The 25,273-nt window shown below is 38.5% G+C and overlaps 1 protein-coding gene across 3 annotated transcripts; it reads right to left on the reverse strand.

Annotated features, from left to right (window-relative positions):
* Window positions 1-20,509: 20,509 nt before the first annotated feature.
* Window positions 20,510-25,252, reverse strand: ALG10 (ALG10 alpha-1,2-glucosyltransferase). Of its 3 annotated transcripts, XM_062582552.1 has the most exons (3): window positions 25,071-25,252; window positions 24,615-24,812; window positions 20,510-22,002 (listed from the first exon to the last, which is right to left on the reverse strand). In XM_062582552.1, exons 1-3 carry the CDS (start codon window positions 25,233-25,235, stop codon window positions 20,947-20,949), a joined length of 1,419 nt encoding a protein of 472 aa, XP_062438536.1. In that variant the 5' UTR covers window positions 25,236-25,252; the 3' UTR covers window positions 20,510-20,946. The 3 variants fall into 3 exon arrangements, with proteins under 3 accessions (XP_062438536.1, XP_062438545.1, XP_062438555.1); XM_062582561.1 differs by lacking the exons at window positions 24,615-24,812; window positions 25,071-25,252 and adding an exon at window positions 23,276-24,604; XM_062582571.1 differs by lacking the exon at window positions 20,510-22,002 and having other exon boundaries at window positions 23,060-24,812.
* Between the last annotated feature and the right edge of the window lie 21 nt (window positions 25,253-25,273).

The raw sequence follows: 25,273 nt of genomic DNA on the forward strand, positions 1-25,273 counted from the left end.
CTTACACACTTGACGGCCAAGATATATCTCTATTTAGGCCAGAGTCTTCTATCATGAGCCTCTACTGATTACCGATTTCATTAGCAGATATTTTTCTTGTTGATGTTTTCCACATTTTATCCAATGTGAAAGACATTAATCCAGAAGGGATGACTAAAAAAGAAAGGCTAACTAATGGACTGAGGAATAGAAAAGCAAATATTTTAACTTTAAAATGTTTCAAGAAATTCTTCTGCACTCAGAAGCTCAAATGACCCTTAAAATGCAAAACTTCTGTTGTGTCCTTATCAAGGATCTATAATATAAATATTCTGATAGGTTGGCATTTATTTTGCTGGGAGCGGGAGTATGGAGGACATAAATATACAACCTAATATCATATCTGTCATAGTGTAACAGTACTGAATGTTGCAAATACAAACTCATACAGCATACTTCTGATCTTTTCACCTCCTCAGCTTCATGGTTTCCGTCAGAAATGAGTAATGCTTGCTAGACTGGATTAGCCCAGAAATACAGACATCTTATCTTTTGCATTATTCCACCTGTAAGTTTTCTTTGTTTACCTTTTTTTAATGAGTTGTTTGAATGAGTGTCACTTTGGCTTCCAGCCGTGAAACACAGGCGTGCTTTCTCTCCAAGACAATGTCACTGTTCATCCAAGCAGCCAAATAGTCTCTGGTAAATCAGGATCATCTCACCACAAGTGTTTGCACAAATCACACTCTTTTCCCCAGCAGCGGATGGCAACAAAAACAGGATGAAGAGCTTTGAAGTTTCTTGTAACAGAAAGAGCTGATGGGCAAATTTTTTGATGAAGTATTTCATTTTCTCAGAAAATGCTGGTGTTTGAAACATCAACATTTCCATGTGTTATCCATCAGACCAGAAAAGAGCTCCACATTATGCAGGGTGGAATAGCTACCACAGAAGAGCTGCTTAATATTACTGCTAGCAAAAAATAATTGAAAGGCTAGTGCTGCAAGATACCAGTCTGACTAAGCTGTAATACTACTAATAAGAAGAGATTTCAATCAAATCTTAGGGACAGCTGGAATACAGTGCCGTTGGACTACACAACTTGTCCAAGCTCCTTCCGCAGTCAGGAACTCTTCTCTTCTCTTCTGTTCATCATCTGAGGAACAGAAGGCTATTGACTTGTCTGAAATGTACTTGCAAAAACAAAATTAAAAAAAAACACTTGTCACTAGTCCAGTGCAAGATATAAAAACTTGGGAAGCCAGTTGTGATTCAGATTGTCACTGAGAGTCCCATGTGGCTCAAGCCCCTGTGACTCTTGTGGAGAAAATTCACTCTAGGAACCAGAATACAAAAGTCGGGTGACCCTCTTGTTCTCAGGCATGCTCAGAGGCAGCCAGAGATTTGTATGAATACGGAGTATGTGCAGCTGCTCAGAGAAGCACGCATAATGCAGCACACCCAGGTTTTGAGCACATTATGTTAAAGTGAGCAGGATGAAACATCTGCATTGCATGGGAAAGGTGAGGAAGGCAGCATCTTAGTGTGCTCTGTAAGATTTCTGGAGTTTTAGAATACTGGAATCTGTTGAGAAACTGAATTTTATGAGAGTCTGGTAAGCCTGAATGTTGTCAGTGAAAAAAAAAAGAACAAAACAGCCAGTTTCTATGCCTCAGAGTCACAAAAACAGGCTTGTCAAATTCTAAATGATGTACTTTAAAGCATTTGTAGTAGAAGAAGCTCTTAAGAGGAAAAGTTGACCAAATACAGAGGGAATATATGGGAATGGAAGGTGCACATATTTCTGTCAAACAGAAACAATTTGTCTCCGTTACAGCAGTCTTGCAATTTGTTTGGAATGACAGACTAAAACCATGTTAAAAATCATGATTTCTAAACTGATGGCTATGTAGCACTTCTGCTTTTGCATGTATGTAAACAATAGGGAATACCAACGTCAATAAAAAGAATTTTATTTCCCTGTTCTTCTTAATGGAAGAAGATCTTCACTAGAACAATAACAAATGGTAAAGCTGTTCTTCCTCCTGTTAGCATATTGAGCCTTCCTTTTCCCATGTTACTTAGAAATCTGATCAGAGAATCACAGAATCACAGAACCCAAGGAGAAAGGGTAAATTTAAATTACTCTTAAAGCTGAATTTCATAGAATCACAGAATCATAGAATCAGTAAGGTTGGAAGGGACCTCTGGAGGTCATCTAGTCCAACCCCCCTGCTCACCAGGGTCACCTACAGCATGTTAGACAGGGTTGCATCCAGGCGGGCCTTGAAGATCTCCAGAGAAGGAGACTCCACAACCTCTCTGGACAATGCCATGTTTTAATTTGTTTATGTTTGATGGGATGCAATGTAGCCCTTGACTGCTACTGGGAGAGATGCACTTCAATACAAATCAAAGAAAAGCTGGTTTTGCAATGCTTATTTTTGATTTGAAACCATAGGCTTAACTAAAGCAAACCAACAGCAGGAGGTGTAGCTTTCAGCCTGCCTTGGAGTGTGCATCTCATCCAGAGTACTCAGCTGAGCATCCAAATCAGATTGTGTGTGTCACCACTAGAATGAAAGCAGCCAGAAAGTAGCAGACATTTCACAGCAATCCAGACAGTTTGTTTTAGAAATAAAGTATGTATATTTGAACATGCATTCAAAAGATCTGGAATTAGCTATGGTTCAGTTAAACGTCAATAAACTAGGTCCCCAGCCAAAGCTGCTCTGTTTTCTTTGGCTTACAGCAGAAAGATTGCCATTTCCAAATGCAGATCGCCCTTCTGGATATCTCTTTTCTTCTTTTCATCCATCTCTTAGAGTAAAATACCACTTTGAACCTGCACAGGACTCCAGAAACAGACACCGAGAAGGGGAGCGGTGCTGGAGGGGAGGGGAGGGAGGCATTCGAGTGCCGAACTGTGCACACCCTGACCAGGCGCGTGGGCTGGTTGCCCTAAGCCCTCCACACAGCCAGCTGGCAGGCCATGGACTGGGCAGGACACAGCACGTGCCTCACCTCGGTCTCCTGAACACTTCTGTGATGGGACTGCTCCTTCCCCAGTGACCGCAGCAGGAGCCTTCCAAGACTGACTCTCCGTTTCCATCTCTGTGTTTGGAGCCTAAAGACAGACAGCACGAAAACTCCCTTAGCAACACAAGATTGACTTCTTTTAGAAAAGTGAAGGAAATCTATGCAAGTAGATTTTTTTTTCTGACCTATTTCTCTTGACAGCTTACTGTCTATCATCGTATTTTCAAACCAGTGCCTGGGGTCTTGGCTGTGCTATTCCCATCTGAGTCGACGGAGAAGACTGAGCAGCTTTTTGGAAGCGAAGCAGCTCAAGTGTCGACATCAACAGAGACTTAATTTGTTAGTCTGTATAAACTGTCTAATGCTATTGAAAGCTCACTTCTTTGGCAAGACCTACAGACAGTGGGCATCCTGGTAAAGCAATGTAATTAAAAAATAGGTGTCATCTACTTTTCTCTTTTCAACCCAGCGATTTTGTGTGTTTCCCCTGCTCAAGGGAAGGCCTTGAGTTGCTTCCTGGTGAGGGGCAAGGTGCTGGGCCAAACAGATACCATCCTCAGAGCTCTTGGATCAAGGCCAGGAAGGACTTAACCCCTGGCCCAGCATTTTTGCACATTCCCCATGTGGCACTGGGGTGGTGCCTTTTCCCACGCTGTCAGTCCCTTGCAGGAGGTGCCCTCACAGCTGGAGCTGGAGCTCGGGACCTCACATATCCCCACAAGCCGAGGGAGGAGAATTCACTCTCATGCCAGGGCAGCGACACCTGCCTGGTGGCAGTGCGGGATCTTACCTCATATTTTTGGATGGTTTGAGGAGGAGCCAGCCCTTCTCAGAAGCTGAACACTCAATAGGAAGAATATTAAAGCAAAAACCAAACTCCTCTCTCCATCTTTAATGCAAATGCAAAATCAGGGTTCTTTGCTACTGTTTCCCACCTTGCTTATGCATCCTCCTCAAAGCAGAGTCTATTTTTCTCCACTTCATGCTTTTAAAAATAGCCCTGGAATGTGACTTTTAAGTGTTGTAGAGAGGATGACACAATGCAATACAAGGCATTTTTTTTTCACTCTGTCTTGTAGACGATTAAAATAGAAGATCCAAAGTGCTACTTACTATAATTTCAATCTGCTGCACAATGACTATTTATCACTCTTCCCCCAAAGTAAATTACAGGCTTTGATACTAAAATAGTGAATCAATTTGTAGAAGTACTAATGTCATTGATAACTTTGCTATGTTCTAACGCAGCTAGGTTTATTTAGTATACACTAATATAGGCTCCCAGTTACTAGGCAGCATTCATATGTGATGTATTTCTTGCAAGTCTTTATTATTCTACATCAGAAATACAATTGTTAGAGTTCTCCAAACATTATTTTGGAATCCTGAGGCTATAGGCAAATTCTTTATTATTTTGAGGAAGGCATACTCTGTAGAAGATGAAAAAGAATACTTCAGCAAAGCTTTAGCATGCACTATAGTAATGAGAAATTATAGTTTTGAAAGAAAAATAAAAATGAAAATACAATTATTGTTAAAGTATAGAAGAATATAGGATTTCTTTTTGCACTATGATTGGTACTAGAATTAGGCATGGCATAAGACCTTGCAATGAAATAGATAAATTAGAATAGATAAGGTTTGGGCTAGCAATATCCTGTAAATCCTTACAGGTCAGCATTCAACAAACTGATAATACATGAATGGAGTAAAAATGGAAGTGACATTCTAGATCCTGTAACATTAACAGTGAAATTTTATGACTTGATTGATCACTAAGCATGCCATCATCAGCCTCAATTACAATAATTTTACTCTGGTCAGGAGGATTTAAATCTGAGTGATTTTAACTATCAAAAATGGGCATGCTTGCAACTTCCAGCTATACAAAATTTAATTAAAGCTGCACGGTTTGAATAAGACTATAATTTTCAAAGTATCTTGTTTTATTTTAAATTCCATTGGATGAGAAGGTTCTTTCTTCCCGAGATGTTTAGTTATTACTTGTAAGAGACTGATATTTTCAGAATAGGTTCTGAACCATTGATATGTCCAATGTATCAAAGGAGGAATAAAACCCAAGGAGAAAGGGTAAATTTAAAGCTGAATTTCATAGAATCACAGAATCAGTAAGGTTGGAAGGGACCTCTGGAGATCATCTAGTCCAACCTCCCTGCTCAGCAGGGTCACCTAGAGCATGTTAGACAGAGTTGCATCCAGGCGGGCCTTGAAGATCTCCAGAGAAGGAGACTCCACAACCTCTCTGGGCAACCTGTGCCAGTGCTCCGTCACTCTCACAGGGAAGAAATTCCCCCTCACGGTCAGGCGGAGCTTCCTGTGCTTCAGTTTCTGCCTGTTGCCTCTTGTCCTGTCACACGGGACAACTGAAAAGAGTTTGTCCCCGTCCCCTTGACACCCTCCCTTCAAGTACTTGTACACATTGAGAAGATCCCCCCTCAGTCGTCTCTTCCCCAGGCTGAAGAGACCCAGCTCTCGCAGCCGTTCCTCACAGGGCAGGTGCTCCAGCCCTCTGATCACCTTCGTAGCCCTACACTGGACTCTCCCCAGTAGCTCCATGTCTCTCTTGTAGTGGGGAGCCCAGAGCTGGACACAGTACTCGAGATGAGGCCTCCCCAGGGCTGAGTAGAGGGGCAGGATCACCTCCCTCGATCTGCTGGCAACACTCTTCCTAATGCACCCCAGGAGACCATTGGCCTTCTTGGCCACAAGGGCACATTGCTGGCTCATGGTCAGCTTGTCATCCACCAGCACTCCCAGGTCCTTCTCTGCAGATCTGCTCTCCAGAAGGTCAGCCCCCAGCTTGTACTGGTGCCTAGGGTTATTTTTCCCTAGGTGCAGGACTCTGCACTTGCCCTTGTTGAACCTCATGAGGTTCCAGGGAATGTGGTATATATTAAGAAATTTGTTTTAAAAAAATCCAGAAATCTTTTGGAAAACACTTAGGTCATCAGCTATTCTCTCTCCCTGGATTCTGACTGCAAGAACATGACAGACTTATTTTCTTTGCATCTTGTTGAATTAACATGCCTTCAGAGGAGCAGAGGTAGTGGCAGCAAGGCCCACCCCGACACTCACTGAATTCCGATAAGCATCTCCTGTCTGTATGCAGACAGGCTTTCTTTGACAAGCTGGCAGACTAATGTGCCTTCAGTCCTGTGTATGGTTAGCATAAATACTTGTAGAGCAGATATGACTTATTACAACATGTGCCATGTGTAATGACAATTTCACACCGTCCAGGAGAAAGAGAAAAAAAGAAAAAACAAACAAAACCTTCCTCAAGGCATTTCTTTCCAGGTGTACTATTCAGGCAATAACTGACTCCAAACTTACACTAGATACAAGCAGGTGATTTTCATCCAGATAGAAAAATCATTACAGTTTGAGGCAGGTTGCTTTTTGTTAGAGAGATTTTATAACAAATTGATAAAAGTTTCTAAAAGTAATACACTATAGGGGTGCCTGTGAATTTAAGAGAAATATAGCACCATTTGCAATGAACTGGAAAATTGGAAAGACAGAGTCAGTGCACAGGTCTCAGTTTTTTCCTTATTATCAGTGGTGTACAGTAGTAGGTGAGGTGAAGAATGAAAAATGTCAGTGTTTGAATCAGGAGCTCTCAGAGTTGTGCCTTTCGTCAGTAAGTCACCTACCTGCTTTCAGGTTTGAAATCATCAGCAATTATTTTAAATTTCTGTGAAGGAAAATTGTCCCAGGCAGTCACAGAATTTGAAAACTTTTGAACACTACATTGTACAGTTTTGTGAATTTCTTTTACTCATTTTGACTAGACAACAGATTTATACAGTCACTGTACAGTTGTTAAAATTATAATTGGAAGAATATCCTCTTTTTCACTGGAAACTGTATACTGACCTAGGTAAAATCTTCAGTTAAACATTAACGTTCTTATTAAGGGTTGGCCTACTGTGACATTATCAGGGAACAGCCTCCTGTTATTGTACTGCACTAAAATTCCCCATTTCCACACTAAGACTGCCTGCTGGCCTCCATCATTGACCACAATCCCAAATGAGAGCAAGCAGATATATATGTGTTTGGACTTCACTGGGATGCAGATATAAATGTAGTGTGCCTAGGATGCACTGCAGCAACTGCCTGTGCATTGCGGGGGTGCACATAGGCAGTGGCACAAACCCACCGCGAAGATTTCCAGACAATCTACAGTTCTCTTTCCAAATGGCCTGCAGAACACTTGGAAATCCTACCCAAATGTTCTGAATCCCATGCAGGCAAGGCGAAGATTTTCAACAGGGAAAATGTGCCATTCCTAGGAAAATCTAGACATGCTCATTCTCCTCCATCATCCGGGTTCTACAAGCAGGACACAGCTGGACCCTGCATTAACATTAGATCCTTCCAAAATTGAATTTCTTCTCATCTATGAAAAGTATTGCATGGTGAGTGCTGCTAATAAGTAGATGCAGCTACACACATAGCAGCTTCAGGGGTAGCTCCTGAACACCCTTACAGCAATACTCTTCTAAGAGTACATAGCCAACATGTTCAGAGAGGTGCAGCTTTCAGCCATGAGTGACTGAAGCATTTTTAGGTGATCATTGCAAGAATCCATGTCGACTCTTGTAACTACGATGAGTTCTTAACAGAAGAAGATTGTATAACAAATGTTAGAGGAAAGAAATGCGTAGGAGAGTGCAGGATGTGTTTATCCTCTTGGGCTGCCACCAGCAGCTTTGACAACATCTGGCTCGAACCAGAACAGTGCCAGACTCTTAAAAAGCTAGTTTCTCTGGTCCTTTTCTTACATCTCACTCTTCTAAATATTGAGGACTGGCAGATCAACACAGATATTAACAATCATCAGTCAGGCGCTGAGCAGGTCTCCTTTTCTTGTAAATATTCAAAGTGACTTAAGGGTTCTCATGGCTGAATTATTCCCCTTCATCTTTCTAACGGGATGCTGCCCAGCCTACTGTTGCGTCTTCATGTGGTTTGGACCCTGGATCTTCTTGTCTTGCCAATGCTGCAGGATACTGCAAGTGTCTCCTATTTTTGCAATGCTCTGAGATTCTTTAGCGATAATACAATAGGTGTAAAAAGCAACCTCAGTAGTTATGATTGCCTTTTTCACCCCTATTTTGCCTTATTGTATCTGCAGTTACAAGGACTTTCATTCACATGACTTTTTATATAGTACATTTCATATTGGATTTCTTTACAATGTTAGTAAGAATTTCCAATGCCCATTTTTTACCATCATTTCAGCAAGTCCAAGTTCAAGCCTTGAGGGGGCTGTCTTCTTAGTAATGTTCATTAGCAAATGTAACTTACCTTTTTTATAGTCATTCTTTTAAGAAACCTATGAATTTAACATGCATTTTTTGCAAACTGCTTTAACAGTCAAATCATGATTTGTTGTCGCCATTACTGCAAGAGGCTTGTCATGCTAGTAAATACAGACTTCATTCCTGAAATTACTTGTTTACTAGAATATTTTCTAACAGTTACTTCTGGAAAGTAGCAATAACAAAGCAGAATGACTATATTTTTGTTTAAAAAATCCATGTCAGCATTGTGTCTAATATAGCTGGAATTAAGATAACAGACAGTTCCTTTTCAGTAGCTGCATTTGCCTACAGAACATGACAAAATGTTTGCCTGAACCTTTCTAATGATTTGCTGAATTCCTAATTCCTCACCTTTTCCAGCGGTTGCAGAGTCCTGATACAATCCACATACTCCTGCAGGACCATAACTTGTTCCTAGGTACTGGTTTTGACCCAGCTCCAGTACCAGAGCTTAGCTATGCCATATTAGATCAGAAGAAATAACTACTGCAAAAATGCCAAGCAGGTAATTTCCTCAAAACTGGGAGTGGGGGGGGGGGAGATGAAATTGTGCAGATAACCAGCAAAGTCAAAGTCTGGACTCAGCTCACAGGAGGTCAACTGTGTAGGAAATACAGAAAGTGTTTCAACAGATGCTTTGACTTCTTGAGCACAACCATGACTTCACAGGTCACCCCAGTGATCATATACTGGCAGCACCAGTATATGCTTTTTTAAACCCAGCCTGTAAAGGACCTGTCCAGACAGAGAGAAGTAACCATATCACTAAGTGTTGGAAAACTCAAAGATTGCTGTTAAGAAATATTTAGTACTCTGTCTTCTCCTCTCCATTTCTCCACTTTGTGTTTTGTTGTTGTTGTTTAGAAGTGCTATTTTTATTTTTATGCTTTATTTGCATATGACTTATTTGAAGTGTACAATAAAGGGAAAGTTCGACCAAGAGCAGCAAGAATTAGAGGATATTTGCTTTTGCCATGCAAGAAGGGTGTAAGTTCACTCTGGGTTAACAGAGTGGAGCCAGAATCTAAAGGTTAATTTTTATGACTACTTTATTTCAAAGTAAAGTCTCTTTTATCATTAGTGATAAAAAAAATAATCTTTAGTTTAATGTGTTCCCTTCCATGAAGATTTTTTTTTTTTAATCTGCAAGGAAGCAGACTATCCAATATATTCTCTTTTTAAAAAGTGGTTATAATTCCATGTTCGGGTATATTTATTGGAAATATATTTGTCCTAAGCAATTTTTCAGTATTACAAATTAAACAAAAGCAAAGAATGAAAAAACAATAATGGTTCTACCTAATTAACTCTTATTTTCTCTTTATGTGAAATGGATGCAGGGAAAAAAATACAAGTAACACACAAAATTGGGAAAATGTCCTTATCCAGTAAGAGTGAAGACAGTGATACTAATTTGCCATGTACCACAAATGGATACAAAAATAAAGCAACTAGCAATGAAAGAAAGTCACTTGCAAATGCTGCTTGTCCACTAATGCCAGCTGTGCCCATGTGTTTTGAAGGATTTCAAGACTTAATGAGCCACCAGAGAATGTATCCCACCAGAGAGAAACAGTGTAAAGTATTTTAATCCTTTACAGGGATCTATGTATATGCAGAGTAATGAAAAGTGAACTTTTTTTCATAGCCATAGTTCTAGTAAAGAAATACCCCTTGGTGCATTATCTCATCCTGTGTCAACTAACTTAAGTGGGAAACTATACAGGACAAAAATAACAGAAAACAACAGCATTATGAAGTCAACTGGTATACTTTTGTTTTCCATGACCATTTCACCTTTAACAAAGCTACAATTTAGTAGTTATCTAATGTATCTTTGAGGCTGATACATTATGAAAACATGACAGAAATTGTCCTTTCCTTTGATTTTAAACTCTGGAACTCCTGGGGTGCGCACTATCATGTTTAACTGCTTGTGATTGGTAGGTCTGCTTTTGTGCCTTTGAAAACATATTCTATAGGTCATTTGGTGATATAATTTACATTAGTTCCAAAAAGAGATGAACAGGTAAATAACAAAAACATCAAAATGCAACCATTCAGTTTTGCATTGCAAGAGAGTTACACATCTCTAGGCTGAGCAGACGTAGATACTGTAACTTCTTTGATGTCCTCAGGCTTGAATAACAACTAAAATGTAATTTTAGGGCTGTCTATAACACTTCTTGAGTTATCTTAGGACAAGGCAAAAGGACTGTTAACTCATCCTAGCTGAAAGGGGACAATCATCTGGAGAGGCCTGCTAAGGCTATGAAAATCAAGACAAGTGAAACTCCCATCTGAAAAACTTGCTTCTCACAGCCAAAGTAGGAATATCATGTACTTTTTTTTTTTTTTTTTTTTCAGACTAGTTTTTATTTTTCCCATCAATGTGCTATTCCCCTCAAGGTAATGATAACTGCAGCCTACATTTAGATTTTTTTAAAATCCCTGGCAGAATGAGTACTGAATTTTGATTGTTTTCCAGAAGCAAGAATGAGGCAAAGGAACAGCTTCAGCTTGCCATGGTGGCCAGTGTGAAGGCAGCTAGGCCTGCATAGTCTGCAGTGTGTGTTTATGTGAAGAAGAGATAGTGGCAGCAGAGGAAGAGTGGCCAAACAGCTATAGTGGATGCGGTGGCTCTGATAAGGAGATGGGGCAGAAGGGAGGGGGAGATCCAGAAGAAGAAGGAGATTTAAGAATGAGAAAGGGAACAGAGGGCTTGAAAATTTCAAGAAGACAGGATTTAAAGGCATGGGAAACTCTGGTTTATTTGGTGAAAAAGCAGGAGTTAGCTCTGCAGTTGAAAGCGGAACAAAATGGCATGAACGAAGGGGTCCTTGGGCAAAAGCGGAGGACAAGTCTGAGGTAGGAAGTATCACGGCGTTTAAGGGAGGGAGAATATGGGTCCATCCATCCTAGAGAGGGGTGACACTGGCAACGAAAGGGCCAGGGTGAAGTTGGGTTGTCATTACCGCACTGTGGCCTGAGCTCCAGGAGAATGCATACAGTATTATTTCTTTCTTTTCCTCCATAGGATCATGAGGCACAACCCTCATGTCATTCTCTTAATTTCTTACCAAAATACAGTGGCCCTAAATGAAGGCTCAGAGGAAAAGATCAGATTTTAAAAGTTCTTAGGCCCATAAAAATGCATATAAACGCCTGCAGGATTACAGCATACCTTTTTAGATTTCAGGCACAGCTGCTTTCTACCGACAATAGAAAATCTGTTACAAAATTCTTTTCAGCTTTGTATTTTCTTACGTTGTTTCATGGTTGTAAATATTAGATGGTATCTTTGCAAGAGAGTAGTCACTGCTGCAAGTTTTATTTCATTTTTGTAATCACTACGCATTCTCCTGCATACACCAAACCCAAAATCTGTGTCTTTACGCCTGCTCTTTCAGGTTGTAAGACTGTGAGCACGCAGCAGAAGTGTTTGAAGAGGACATTATTATCTCTTTTGTGTGTTAGTTTCTGTTGATTTAGATCCCCTAGATAGTGCCCTTGGAGAATGCAATATTGAAATGAAAATAGATCCATCTCATGAAGTTCTACTTACAACAATTTCAATTAACTTACTGTGTGGGTAATGGAAAAGAGGATTAGATTGCAATTACCACCTCCAACCCTACTCTGGAAGTATATGTTCAAAGCACCACAAAACACGTCAATATCCATACACTTTCAGAGCAACATTAACCTTTAAACCTGATTTTCAATTATCCTCCATACTTTATGCTTGATTTAATGAGAAAATTGTGTACTGAAACTGTCAGCTGTAAGTGGCCTTGCCCGTATTTCCACTGCAATGTATAGGCCTACTTCTAATTCTGGCATTCACTTCGGGAGAGGCAGACTGAGGGCCTACAAACAAGACCATCCCCTTCTAAATGCAACATGATCAGAGTATGAATCTTTCCCAATATTTGTTGCAATTTTAGAGTACTCTACTAGTGTTATTTTTATTAAATCTTGTCATAGATGCTGGTGCTTGGCAGCAACCAATTGGAAGTTCCCAACTGTCAAAAATGTACATAGAAACTACTCACACACTCACGTAAATTTATATGCTACTTTTTTAACTTAGTAAATAAACCCCCTAAATCAAATTTTCATTTAAGTGCCAATATTTAGAAATCTTTTAAAGTTGTTTACTAATAAAGCATTGACTAAAAGCTGATTTTGACAGGCTACTTTTTCCCAAGTAACGTCAGACTATCAAGATGTTGTAGGTGACCTTGAAAGCTTTTCTTGTGTTTGCTTATTCACTGACAAAATGATGGGCAAGGAAAATCGAGAGAATCAAGTACTCTGTCATGTATGGTTTAAATAATATTAGATTTTTTCCAGATGCTTAACATCTTTGACTGAGAACCAGTCACAAACAACTTGCATCCACTGATCTTTGCCATAATTTTTTTCTAGGGTTTAAAGAAACATTAATTGCTAGTACTGGTCACTTCTATTTTCTTTATTCACACAGAAGTTTTAGTTATGAAATCAGGATTTGAGAATGTAAGATGAATGTTCCCACCTAGTGTGGGATGGGTGGAGTTAAATTTTGTTCAGAAATCAAAGCTTTCCTGCAAAGCTAGCTGGTCTGATATTTTATTAAAACAAAGCCTAAAACACTTCAGTCATGCAGCCCTTAAGTGGACTATTCTTTTCCAAGGAAAGTCTGCCTTTCTCCATATATTAGAGAACACATATAAGCATCTGAAATTCAGTTTAGTCAACCTGAGAAAGTGTGTCTGTAGTTTGAAATAGAGCTATTCAGACTGTAAGAATACTGTAGCATTTTAAACTGGGCAGAAAAATTGTTGTGCTCAAACCCCACAAGGAAATCATATCCGAATGCAACTGCACCAAACCTCTCACTAGACGAGCCAAGCTACTGTATTACAGTGAGTGCCTCAAGCTGGACCTCACTTTGCAGACCAAGATAGTAGCCATTCACTGCAATTTACCTCTGTAAGTTTTTAAGAAGTTCTAGGGAATCTGAAACTTCACATGTCCTAATTCCACTTGCTTCTCCCAAGTTATGCTCATCTACTAATGTGTATATCATTTGTCACTCCAACAAAGGTGAAAGCACTTGTTATGGGAATCTTTAATGTATTTTTTTTCAGTCTGTTTTTTTCCATCAGTATGCTTTTGGAAGTCAAAAAGTGATGATTCAGCTGCAAGGTAGCCAGCCTGCCATTCAAACTGAAGGTGTCCACCTTGGCTGAACAGGCCAAATCAAGTACAACTAGATGGATAGGACTGCTTCTACATAAAAACAGAACAGATTAACAGTGTAATGCCATCCTCAATTCTACTGATTATGCTTCTTTATAGATTGATAAAAGGGCCAGAGAAAAAGAATACAGAATGTAAGAGTCCTCCCATTTCTCTAGGTCAGTAGGCTAAGGGGTTAGTGGGTCATGGTCTGCACATACCAGTATAAATGGAAATTAGCTGGTGTGCATCCATGCAGGTAAAAGAGAAAAATGGAGAGACCTGTCTTTACATAGATGTAGCATAAAGCTAGTAACTAGAAAATGTCAAGTTTTTCAAGAGTGAAAGTAAGTAATCTCTGTAAAAGCCTGTCAAAGGATGTGACAAATTTATCATTACTAGATGTCTTTAAACTAAGTATCTTTTCAGAAGATGTGCTCCATTGCAGCCACGAAATATTAAACTCAACAGGATTCACTTAGATAATTTGGAAAGTAATTCCCTCCACAGCGGAAGTTCCTGGATAAAGTTCTATGGCCTACTGTTATGCAAACAGCTAATTAGGTCATTAAAATGCTGTCTCCTGCTCCACCCCCTTCAAAATTTAAGCAGCATATTTTACAAGCAGCAGGTATGTGGGAAGGGGATTATTAGTGTTTATCTTGAAGGCAAACTTAAAGCTCTTCTCAGACACCAGACAACTCCACAGCCCCAAATATTTTTTTTTCCTCTTAATTTTCGAGAGAAGTGCAAGCTCTTTATTTCTTTTGGATTTTAACCAACAATCTACTGTTCTTTCCTGTTTCAGGAAAGAATGCAGAAAATACACCCCCATCTTAGTAATAATTAATTCAATCAATTCAAAATTCAATAATGTTCAAGTAAAACTACACCAGTACATTTTTAACATGGATACATACAACTCTTTGTTACAGTCAGCAAATGAATTCCTTTTCCTTTAACATGCTCCTGGTTCTTTTTTCTAGGGAACTGAAGCTGGGAAAGAAAGGTTATTCCACAAAATTTCTTGAGACTTTAAAAAGTTAATTTTTTTTTATATATTGGGCTGAAACTTTTCAAAATTTGCCGGAAAACTAAGGCTGCCAGAAAAAAACTCACACGTGCTACATTCTGACCGGTGTCTTGGATGCAAGGTCTCCACAGCTCATGTGAGTCCCCTGCCCAAACAGGCTGTTCTTCAGAAGCTAGACTGCTCCAGAAAGTAGTTCTGGCAACATGTTACATCCTCAACTGGAAAAATATTGACAATAGTTTTATATATCTACAAAATAAGTTCTTGTTTTGATCATGTTGCATTTTTTAAAATGTTTTGGGGGAAAAAAAAAAAGGAATCTCAACCAACTTTATTTATCCTATGTAATTTTATTAAGATACCACCATGAAAGTATATATATAAACTTAAAATGACTAGAAATAATAAAAATACCTTGACCTTTGTCAAAAATGCTTCAGAGACTGTTTTCCCCAAAATATATACACAGAGAACAACTAGAAGAAGGTGAAAATAAATCCTGAAACAAAAGCCTGTTGACAGTTTTAATGACTTATGCCTTTCTAAGGATCTTTTGCAATCTTTTCCCTATCTTCACTTCTCACTTCCCCTCTTCACTAACACAATTATTGGATTTTGTTCGAAATGACTTTCTAAGTTTATTGGAGAAACAATTGTATCTTCTATTGTATTTTTTAAATATCTTGCAAATGAGTTCCCATCTTCACAATCCCAAAAATGGATTGCTAACATAAAATAATCCCCTCTGCAGTGAAAAATGTGAGTGATACAGCACTGCAAAGTGCACAGAGCAGCAAGTAAAGAATCCTATATGCAACAAACTACAAGAAAACCTTCGGTATCGAATTTCCAAGTTGCTCTTAGCCAGGACTGCAGTTACAATGCTTACTATCACATTAACAATGTTATGGCATTCACTCAGCACTGACCCAGAGGGTGAAGTGCTATCTCTGAAATCAGTAATATCCCTAACTGTGTCTCCTTTGTTCTTTTGAAGCTTGTCATTTAAATTTCAATTTAGCCGGACATTGTTTTGTTTCCAGTTTGATGGGAACCCAGGAAAATGCAGCATGATTTATGTGTATTAAACTTGCAAGTCTGAAGCAGTGCCCTAAAATTACAAGCTCTGTCAGTGATAATCACCACAACCATTTTTTTTTGGATTGTATATTCACAAGATTATTTCTATGACAATACTTTTAGAGGGCTGACATGAACACATGGAAATCTAATCTCACTAGAGCAGCTCTGGACAGAGCTAAGGACACAAACTTTTGCAATTACATCTTTGAAAAGATGTACAGGGCTAATACGAGTTCATAACAATTTCAGACAAATGCAAGCTGTATTAATTTACATCTATTTAAAAACAGGAAATAAAACACATTGGAAGACACCATTTTAAAAGCATGCATTTTTTTTTAATATGACTATTTTTACTTTATAAAAAACGTAAGAGTACCTTGGCAAGAAAATCTGGAAACAAAAGCAATTCCTTCTCACAAATGACATACAGTTGCAATTCAAATAAGCTCCCAACATCACTTGAAAACAGTAAGAACAAAGATTGTATTTATAGAGACACAACTAAATACAAGAAACACCTTTTGATAAACCAGATAGTTGCTAAGCTTCAAGCAAGAAAATTCTCACAGTGATCAAGTAAAAAGACTTTAGTTAATAAATAAATAAATAAATAAATAAATAAAATCTTCCTTTCAGGTGGAGAAAACATTTTCACTTGTACATGACAAGTCTTCTGTATCACTATAGTGCATTGCTAAATACAGCAGTGCCCCCAAACCTCAGAAAGCACCCTGTTCACTTCTGCTCCTGGCAGCATTATGCATACCGGCTATGACAGCCATTTCCTGCAAAGATATTTTTCCTTTTGCTTTCTGCTCCTGACGTCCCAAGTATTCCATAGCTAAGGGAAAAACATTAAGCCCTCAGTATGTTCTGATTAAGTATAAAGCCCAGTGACAAAAATTCACAAATTAGGAGCATTTTAGCTACATGCTTCTGGGTAGATGAGCATTTCTGCCTCATGGAGAGTTTTTTTTTTTCTTTTGTAACATGAGCTAGAAACAAACCAATTTTCTGGATCCATCTGCAGCTTGCTTTTAAGAAAGATACTTGTTTATGAGAGCTATTGATGTCTCAGCTGATGTACAAATGCACTGAATAAAAAGCAAACACTAACACTAATAAGCAAGGAAAGTAAAGCTTTTCAAGGAAAAAATAAACTAATACTGCTAATACATAAAAAGAATTTGAGACAATTGGAAGCATTTATTTCCACGGACTCTCCGCCTTTACACATTTTCATCACATAAAAACAAGATGACATGTTTAAAATGAAGAGTCAACTACTATAAGGCTCACAGACATCTGAGCATTCCTATTCTGTATGTGCATCAATCAAGTAAAAAAGGGGACGTTTTAGAAAATCATTATCTGCGTCAATCTCGAAAGTTTAAATTACTTTGCTTTATTTCCTTATTTGTCCTCCAAATACCTTCTTCCTTTTTATACAGCTATGAATAGAATTAATATGTGAACAAATTAAGAATGGTGTGCAAATTAATAATTAAACGAGAAAGAAATCTGTTTAACTTTCTAGGTAACTAACTACACTGTTGAAAATAATGACATTATTTCAAGGGCAGGTTTTCAAGTTTCATTTGTTCTCTACACCAAACATGCAAATTCCACAAATAACACAAATAACAATTTTACTTGAAATATAAAACATTTCAAAAGATAAGCAAAACTCATGCTCCTTTTAAAACCTAAAGGAATAAAATTTTAAAATTAAATACCAGGATATTTTAGCTGAAGCAGTTACCAAAACATACAATCACTCATGACAGAACTTGAAATTTTCTAAATCTCAGAATATACTCTGACTAAAACACCTGGTGATATCATTTCAAATAGCATTACATTTAGCAGTTCCCCATCTAAACAAGACAGCATAAGACTGCCACCTTGTGAAAAAGCTAAAATCTGCCTTACTAGAACAAAATTAGCCATGCTCAGAGACTACAGAAGACTTTTTCCTGAAATGTTTCTCACAGAAATAATCTTTCTGTTATTAAAAAAAAAAAAAAAAAAAAAAGTCCATCTACTCATAAGCAAAGTCACAGATAAGGAGGATTTCACCATGCACATATCACTAATGATGTAAAATTCATGCTCATTTTGAACATCTATGTTAAAAGTGTTGTCAAAAAACTTAAGAGGAATAAAAAAATACAGAACACTCACAAATAACAGATAACATACTTTACAGCTTATAGACGATCACCTTCTATTTTCTGTTAAAGAAAAACTAAATCAGGCTTTTTAAACAATGATTACAAAAATGTTAGCTCTACTATTTTGGGTTTCATTTGGATGTTATATTTCAACAAATCAGTGTGACTTTTTCTAAATGGATAATTGATTAATAAATTTTAAAATATTTCTAATGCTACTGTAACTAATTTCACTGTCAAATTACACTAGCTGAGGAGTTAAACTAAAGTAAGTGATCAGCATTCTACTGAAACTAGAAAAGACCTTTGACAACATAAACCAGAATAAATGTAGCAGCTTTTGCACATCTTCAAGAGAAATAGTTAATAAGTTTGCTACTACAAACAACTAGAGTGGAAATATTCCAGGAGCAAAATAGTAAGACTAGTTTTCCAAAAGAGAGACTCTCCAAAACCATGAAGTCTTTTTAACTAAATCTCATATCTAGATTTAAGCAATGTTACCTCTACCGATATTTGCCAAATTCTTATAACAGATTGATGACATTTGGAGACCTTTCTTTATGTCTAATTATGACATAATTACAACCATTTTCATGACTGAAACAGAATCAGGCTAAATTACGTTCCATCTCTCTCTTCCCCCCCCTTTCTTTTTTTTTTTTTTTTTTTTAACTCCTTTATTTGGGGTAACATTGAATATTACCAAAAAGTCCCTCTGGTTCATCGGCAAAAGTAAAAATATAGCTTTACATGAAAAATAACTCTCTTTTCATGTGTTAATAACTGACTTTCTTCCTTAGTGAAAACATATTTCAACTCTGTTTTTAAATTAGTAAAATACTTTCAGCAGTACTGTTCAATCAAAATAAATCACTACATTGATTATTAGCTGGCAGAATATTTTAGCATGGGAATTATCTTATTTTAAAAAATTTCACAGACATCTCTCCACACTTACTTTTTCTGCTATCTTGTGATATGATGCTCTTTGGAAAGGTTTCCTGCTCTAAATTTTGGGGGAGTTCTGTCTTTCAGTCACTTTTCTTTATAAGAGAACTGTAAAATTGCATTTAAAATCAGTTCTTTTTACTTGGTTGCTATCTCAGTTAAAGAATAATGACCATGCACAAACATTGCCATTTTCTTAACAATACAGATAAGCTAAGGCACTCAGATACCAGTATCGAGAGACATCCTGGACAAAACAAAATGCCAATGGACTTCATAAGCACAGGAATTTTCACATCTTGTTACAGGAACACTTGTTCCCCTACAAATTCAGGAAAAAAATAAAAAATCTAGGAAACAATTCAGGATTCCAGATTCAGGTAAGGGTTCTGACTCACGTTGCCATTCCAATTTGCGCAATACAAAAATTTGAGTGCACATATAATATTGTACTCAAAACATGCATGTGCATATTCATCTTGTTTTTGTTTTACCTGAACAGTACATGAAAATAAAAGTTGGAAGCAGAAGGCATGCAAGATTACCCTACAAATTCGGTCCTACTAAAAATCACAGAAAACATGGTTGTACAGACAGCGGACAGGAGAACCTGAGTCAATCACACACCTCCTAGTGTTAGCACAGGGAAGGGTGCTGTGCTGAGCTAGAGGACATAGATCTGCCTCCTGTAAAGAAAACACAACAGTACCGCTGCGGGTAGGTAACTCCATGGCAGTAACCTTCTGAAAAACAATTCCATTTCAGAACGACAGGAATGACAATAACATAACACATTTGCATAGATTTGACTACAATATTTCCATTATGGAAGAAGAAACAATTTTGAGACACCACACAGTTCACGAGGATTTGGATTCCTCCCTGCCATATACACATAATTCAGCTATACTTATAAAACTGCTTAACAGTTAACTAGAAGTGATCAAATATTTTCAAGTCTAATTAAAGTCATTTACTGAAGGTAACCATTCTTTCCTCTTGAAAATAATGCACCAGATGTTTTAAAAAATCATATACACTGTATTTTTACCTTTGTAAAAAGAAATATATACTGCTTAGTTCCAGTAGCTATACATATATACGAAAAATATTTAGAAGAAAAAATATGTAATGCCATTAGTATTTTTTTCAAGATTACATGTCAAAGATCTTAGAAATACTCAGTTAAATTTTGGAGTGCATTTACATTCTGCTTCAATACCAACCTGTGAACACAGAACCTCAGCACATAAAAGCCTTATTATTTAAAAGGGTTTTCATTATACTGCAATTCACCATGTAATGACATGTTTCAGCCTGGCACACATAAATTACTCCCCTTCTAATAGGTCACAATATCAACTGCAATTTTTCTTTTGTTGTACAATAATGTTTATTCCCCCAAAAGAAGGAATATGCACAGTCTTCACTCTATTTTCTAAATATCAGTTTGAAATAAAATTTTCAAACTGTCCTAATGATTTAAGAGTGTACATTCTGTTTGCAAAACTAACGTAAGCATTTAATGACCAACAACTCATGAAAATTCATTAGGATGTAGGTGTTTTTGAAAACATTGCACTTCAGTAGGGTTTCATACCTTGACCTTTAGCAGATACAAATGAAAATGGCCAGTGCTGAGGAGTAAATTTGCACTCAGAGGTAATGAAAAGGTTAAACACTTATATACTTTATTTTAAAGCAAACTCCCAAAACATACTTACAAACTGCCATACCTTCAAAAGTATGTTATAGAATATATTATTATCATGAAATGCGGTTGTAAACATCTCCCTCATTTCACATTAATTACAAAAAGGTTTTCCAAGATTTCCCTAGTTCTGAATTTAATCCAGGACCTCACAAATTCAACAAATCAAGTATCTTCACATATCAGATCTCTCATTCAGTTCCAAGAATATAAGCAACCAATTTCTTTCTTTCTTTCTTTCTTTCTTTCCCTGATACCCATGGGGGAAAAAAATACATAATGTAATGCACACTACTTTATTCCAGTGTTTTATAGTCCTGAAACAGAACTGGGTTTTCCTAGGGGTGTAAAGGTTCCAAAAAAGAAAAAGAAAGAAAGAAAAAAGAAGAAAAAAGATCACCACATAAACCTCTGTACTTCTTCACTATTTGGCCACTGGAATGTTTTGTTTAGAAAAAGATAAAAGGTTGTTACATTCACAAAAATATAAAAAGCCAGCTCAAGAAGTTGTTTACAGAGAGATGGAAATGGAATATTGAGTCTATATATTAAATATGGCAAAATAAAGTAACGAAATTCTAGTAACTTTTGAGGAACTGTAACAGCAAATAAACAAAAAAAATACACTAAAATCCAGAATATTGATTTTGATTTCAAGGTATCAGCAAAACTCCATCCAGTAAATATATAGACTGGAACTAACATGTATTTTACAAGTTCATGTCTTTGGAAGACTTTTCTCCAGACATAGAATGTATAATGTCTGTTATCTGCTAGTAAATACTTATGAACATAGGTAAATTTCCAGATCAGGAACAAAGAGATGACAGCAACTAAGCTGTACTGCACAGGGTGCTTCCGTAAGGTCAGAAGGAATTTCCTGATTTTACTAGGGGTCAATAAATGGGGGAAGGAAAAAAAGAGAGTAAACGACAGAAAATAGAAGAGCTGAGGAAAATGCAAACAGGCTTCATGGCTACTTCTGTCACCAACAACTATTCCACCATTGATGAATACAAAAGCAAAGAACACAATTACTAATATGATGTATGGCCAAGTTAAAGCAATAAGTGTAATTAAGTTTTGAGGTGAGATGAGGTATTCAGTAAGAAACTGTAATATTCTGACCAGATCTGAAAATGATCCTTTCATGGAAGAAATCTTTTCATCTTTCTTTTTCACTAACTCTGTCTTCCAGGCTTCATTTAGCTTTTCTGCAACAACATTTCCTGCGCAAAAAACTGTCCATACAATATTTGTCTGACGAAACATGAAGCCACAAAATCCAAGCAGAGCTGAAGTTTTATGGTTACCATAAAGGCACATTAAATATGAAAAGAGAGTAAAAAATACTGATCCTGGGTCCGTATAATAAAGGAACGTAAAAAAATAAAGTGTGGGAAATATTGCAAGAGTTAATGTAGACAAAATTCTTTGGAAACCAGACACAGCCTAGAGAAGAAGCAGAAAAACATTGTTAGTAATATCCAATAAAAAAACAAAAACCAAATAAAGGGTATCATTCTTCAGAATTCCATTACCACAATATAACAGCTCTAATGCTCTTTGATTCCATTACTGCACTAGCATGCACGTTACATTTTTGTTAACCTCCTGCTATGCTAATATAGAGTACAGGACAATACAATGCTGAGACAAATGAAATCAAGAAGCATTATTGTTGATAAGTTAAAAATATGGCCAAAAAACACACCAGCTTCTTCCGTATTTCAGACATTCACATATTTGTAGCACTAATGCCCACCGCTAAAGTGGGAGTATAATAGCTCTCATACCTATGATAAAAGAGCTGCACTAACAAGCAAAAGAAAAGGAAATTTTGTTTTCAATGTTGTATGCCCCTGCAATCTAATCATCAGATTATGTTTGTTTCTGACATAGCAGAACACATCATTCTGTGCTTGCACTATTGCCTCTTTTGAAGCCAGCCCACAGAGGGGCCAGTCAAGCTTCTAGTCTTTGGTGCAGCTTTTGTTGTTTATTTTTATTATAATTCATGAGTTATAAAAGAAACTTCAAAGGTAGAAGATCATACAGTTAAAAACTCCTCCCAATTATCCCACTCACTACAAGGTGCAATGTAATTCACAACATTAAAAACTGCTGCATGATGGCTCTGAATGATGTAGCGTGGGATGAAACAGCCAGTCACCACCATACTGAAAACAACAATATAGAAAATGCTCAAAACTCAAGGAAGTGGCAACAACAAAAGTACATTTTGTAATGCTTACAATATAGTCAAAAAAACTTAAGTTTTCTTTCATTTTTATTTCCACTTCCAAATATAACATTAAAAGTGTTCCAAAGGAGGAAACAATCTGTTAATTTTGACCCAGTTCTGTATGGTCTTATCATATGCTTAAACATGAAGAGTCTTCTATAATCTTCATATGAAAACATTTTCTTTATAACAACAGAATCTTTAAATTATCAGTGAATAGCAAAAATATTCTTAAAGTTTAAAGGTGAAACTAAAGATAGCAAACCAAGGTGAAAGATATTAAACAGGCCATTAACAACTGGAACAATTTACCTACTACAGTGTTGGGTGATCCATCACTTGGATGGATAAATAGACAGGTAAAAACTGATTGGACGGTTGGGCTCTCAGTTAATGGGTCATATTCTACCTGAAGTTTGGTAACAAGTAGAGTACCGCAGGGGTCTCTACTGCAATCTGTCCTGTTTAACGTCTTTATACCTGCAGGCAGCAACAAAGCACACTTTCATCAAGCTTGCAGATGCCACCAAACCAGAGGGATGAGGCAATATACTCAAGAGCAGAGCTGCCATCCAGAAGGACCTAGACAGGCTGGAGAAATGGGGAAACAGAAACCTTATGATATTCAACAGGAAAAATGCAAGGTCCTGCACCTGGGAAGGAAGAACCCCTGCAATGGTTCAGACTGGTGACAGAGTGGCTTGGGAGCAGCTCTGCGGAAAATGACCTGAGAGTTTGGGCAGACAGCAAGCTGAACGCAAGGCATCAGTGTGTCCTGGAAGCAGAAGAGGCAACAGCCTCATGGGCTACATTAACAGAACTCTGGCCAGTTGATCAAAGCGATTCTTCTGCTTTGTTAGCATTTCTCAGACCACATCTAGAATATCGTGTCCAGTTCTGAGCATTCTCAGTATTAACAATAATTAAAGAAAGGACTTTGATTAACTGGAGTGAGGGTGGAAGGCCACCAGAATGGTCAAGGACTACAGCACCAGCTCTGTGAGGAGAGGCTGAGAGAGATGAGCTTGTTCAGCCTGGAGAAGGGATGGTTCCAGGGGGACCAAAGAGCAGCCTGTCAATACCTATGAGGAGGTTAACAGGAAGAGGGAGCCAGGCTCTTCGCAGCATTGCATGGTGGGCTGACAAGAGACAACAGGTATAAATTGAAATGAGCACTTCAAACTGGATAAAAGGAAAAACCTTTTCACCATGGAAGTGAAAGGCCAGTCAAGCAGTGCAACAGGCTACCTGGAAAGGCTGTGCAGTCACTTGCCATCTGGGGAGGTTTTCAACACAACTAGATAAAGCCAGATAAGCTGCCTGGTCTGACCTTAGGTGACCCTGTTTTGAGCAGGAGATTGGATCAGAGACCTCCTGAGATCCCTTCCAACCTGAAATATCCTATAATTCTAAATGTTAAATCTGGTATCTATCTAAGGAATATATTTTAGCTCAAAAACAGCTCACGGGGCTTTGTTCAGGAATCAGTGGGTGAAGTTTTATGTTGAATTCTAATCAACTCCAACTAGAACAGTTCTCAATCCTTCTGGTAAAAGGTCCACACAGATAATAACTTTATGTTTTATTTCAATCAAACTATTTATAGTTATGCACAAGACCAAGTTTTTAGAGGATCACACCCTTAGGGAGAAAAAGATTGTTTTTAGAGAAAAGAAGCACCCTTCCTTGGCTCAAACCAGTAGCAATAGTTGCAGCCATGTAAAACTGAAGACAGTTCAAGTATTTAATAAAACAAGCATCCGCAGAGTCATCAGCACTGTTTGTACTAGTGCTGAAAATTACTTTACTGAGACTGTACCTTATTTTTTGGATGCATCTTGGACAAAAGCAAGTAGAGCAAATAGAAGTTTCCAGCGCTGAAAAGGAGGTTAATAAACCTGAGCATCCCGGTGGAGCACGCGATGCTGCCGGTCCAGCCGAAGAGCCACGCCGCAGGCTTCGCTATTCCCACCGAGACCAGGTACAGGCCAGGCAGGGTGGTGATCATGGGATCCCACTTCAAAGGAGAGAGCGGGGCCGGGTTAAGGAGCCGCCGCCACGCAGAAAGCGCCTGGGGGACGCAGGGGGGCGACGCGCTGTTTCGAAACCCTCGCCCTTCTTTCGGGCGTCCTCTCTGCCCATCGCTACACGGGGCCGCCCCGCGCCGAAACGCCGGGCCGGGCCCGAGGCGTGGGGGGACCCAGGGACAGGGGGCAGCGCCGCCGCGGGGGGCCGGGACACGGCCGGGGAGGGCCCGGGGAGGGCCCGCACTTACCTGCTGGAAGCGGCCCTCGCAGTAGGCCTGCGCCTGCGGGACGTGGAAGGCCTCGTCCATGTAGGGCGCGCGCTGGCGGCGGTTGAGCGCCGCGAAGAGCAGGCACGAGAGCAGGAAGGCGCCGCTCATGGCGGCCGAGAAGCCGTAGGCCGCGGCGCGCTCCATGCCGCCGCCGCCGCGGGGAGAGGCCGCCCTTCCGGGGA

Source organism: Rhea pennata, chromosome 1, assembly GCF_028389875.1.
Source record: "Rhea pennata isolate bPtePen1 chromosome 1, bPtePen1.pri, whole genome shotgun sequence".
NCBI classification, from domain to species: domain Eukaryota; kingdom Metazoa; phylum Chordata; class Aves; order Rheiformes; family Rheidae; genus Rhea; species Rhea pennata.